The sequence below is a fragment of the Calidris pugnax genome, unplaced genomic scaffold (genome assembly GCF_001431845.1).
Source record: "Calidris pugnax isolate Ruff unplaced genomic scaffold, ASM143184v1 scaffold335, whole genome shotgun sequence".
Lineage (NCBI taxonomy): Eukaryota > Metazoa > Chordata > Aves > Charadriiformes > Scolopacidae > Calidris > Calidris pugnax.
Window position 1 is genome coordinate 1,647,043 of NW_015091148.1, and position 1,011 is coordinate 1,648,053.

The following is a 1,011-nucleotide window of genomic DNA, read 5'->3' on the forward strand; positions in this document are numbered from 1 at the left end:
TTGGGGGGGTGGTCCCAAGCCCCTGCCACCCCCTGCTCCAGCGAGGGACAGGGATGGGACAAGGGAGGACTCAGGTACCGAGCCGCTAGGAACCGACCCTCAAAAATCACCAGGAGCTAGAGACTAAACCAGGGAAGAAAATCCACCCCCTAAATATACCAGACGTGAAGAGATTTATTTCTTTTCTTTTCTTTTTTTAAATATTTATATATATATATTTATATTACGTATATTATATATATATAATATGTAAATATATTTTTTAAAACAATATAAAATGTTAAGACACTTCACTTAAATGTAAAGAGTTGCTTTTTGCAATCCAAAGAAATTGCATCATGATTATTATTATTATTTTTTTTTAAAGTTTTTTTTCTTTTTCTCTTTGTTATTCAAAAAAGGCTCGTTCTTCTGTACAAAAATGATTTGATATACAAAAAAAGAGAGGGGGGGAAAAGAAGAAAAATAATTTAAAAAACCAAAAAACACCAAAAAAACCAAACCAAACCCAAGGACGAACTACCCAACGAAAGGAGTGATCGGATCTGGTGTGCACCCGCAGCACACACGCGTGAACACACACACACACGTGTGCACACGCGTGCACACCCGGGCTAGGTGATGGATGGGTGGTGGCCACGGGCAAGCGTCACCCCGGCCACGCACCCCCAGGGACCCCTCCTGGGTCCCCCCCAGGCTTGGCAGGGCTGGGGCTGCTCCCCCCCCCGTAGGGAGGAACCCTGGGGACACCAAGTGTGGTGGGGGGTCCCCAAACAGAGTGGGGGGGTCTGGGGACCCCTCCTTCCTGCTTGTCCCCAAGGTCGTTTGGTGCTCAGGAAGGGGATGGGGGTCCAGGAGGGTGTCCCTTTATGAGAGGCCCCCCCAACCCCGAGCATCACAGCATCCCCCGGCCACCAGGCCACCAGTTAAAGTGCTAGGCTCCAAGGAGGGTGGGGGCAGCCCCCCTCGACCCTTTTCCACCCCCCCCACCCCCTCCCCATTTTTTACATC

General features: G+C 49.3%; 1 protein-coding gene across 1 annotated transcript in view; it reads left to right on the top strand.

Moving 5' to 3' along the window:
* The window catches only part of ARHGAP23 (Rho GTPase activating protein 23), a gene marked incomplete at its 5' end in the record, with an annotated part of 24,154 nt that extends 23,281 nt beyond the window's left edge, over positions 1-873 (top strand). Inside the window, one exon of the mRNA XM_014958939.1 lies at positions 821-873. Coding sequence (XP_014814425.1) covers positions 821-873 — 53 coding nt within the window. The remainder of the gene's footprint in view (positions 1-820) is intronic.
* Between the last annotated feature and the right edge of the window lie 138 nt (positions 874-1,011).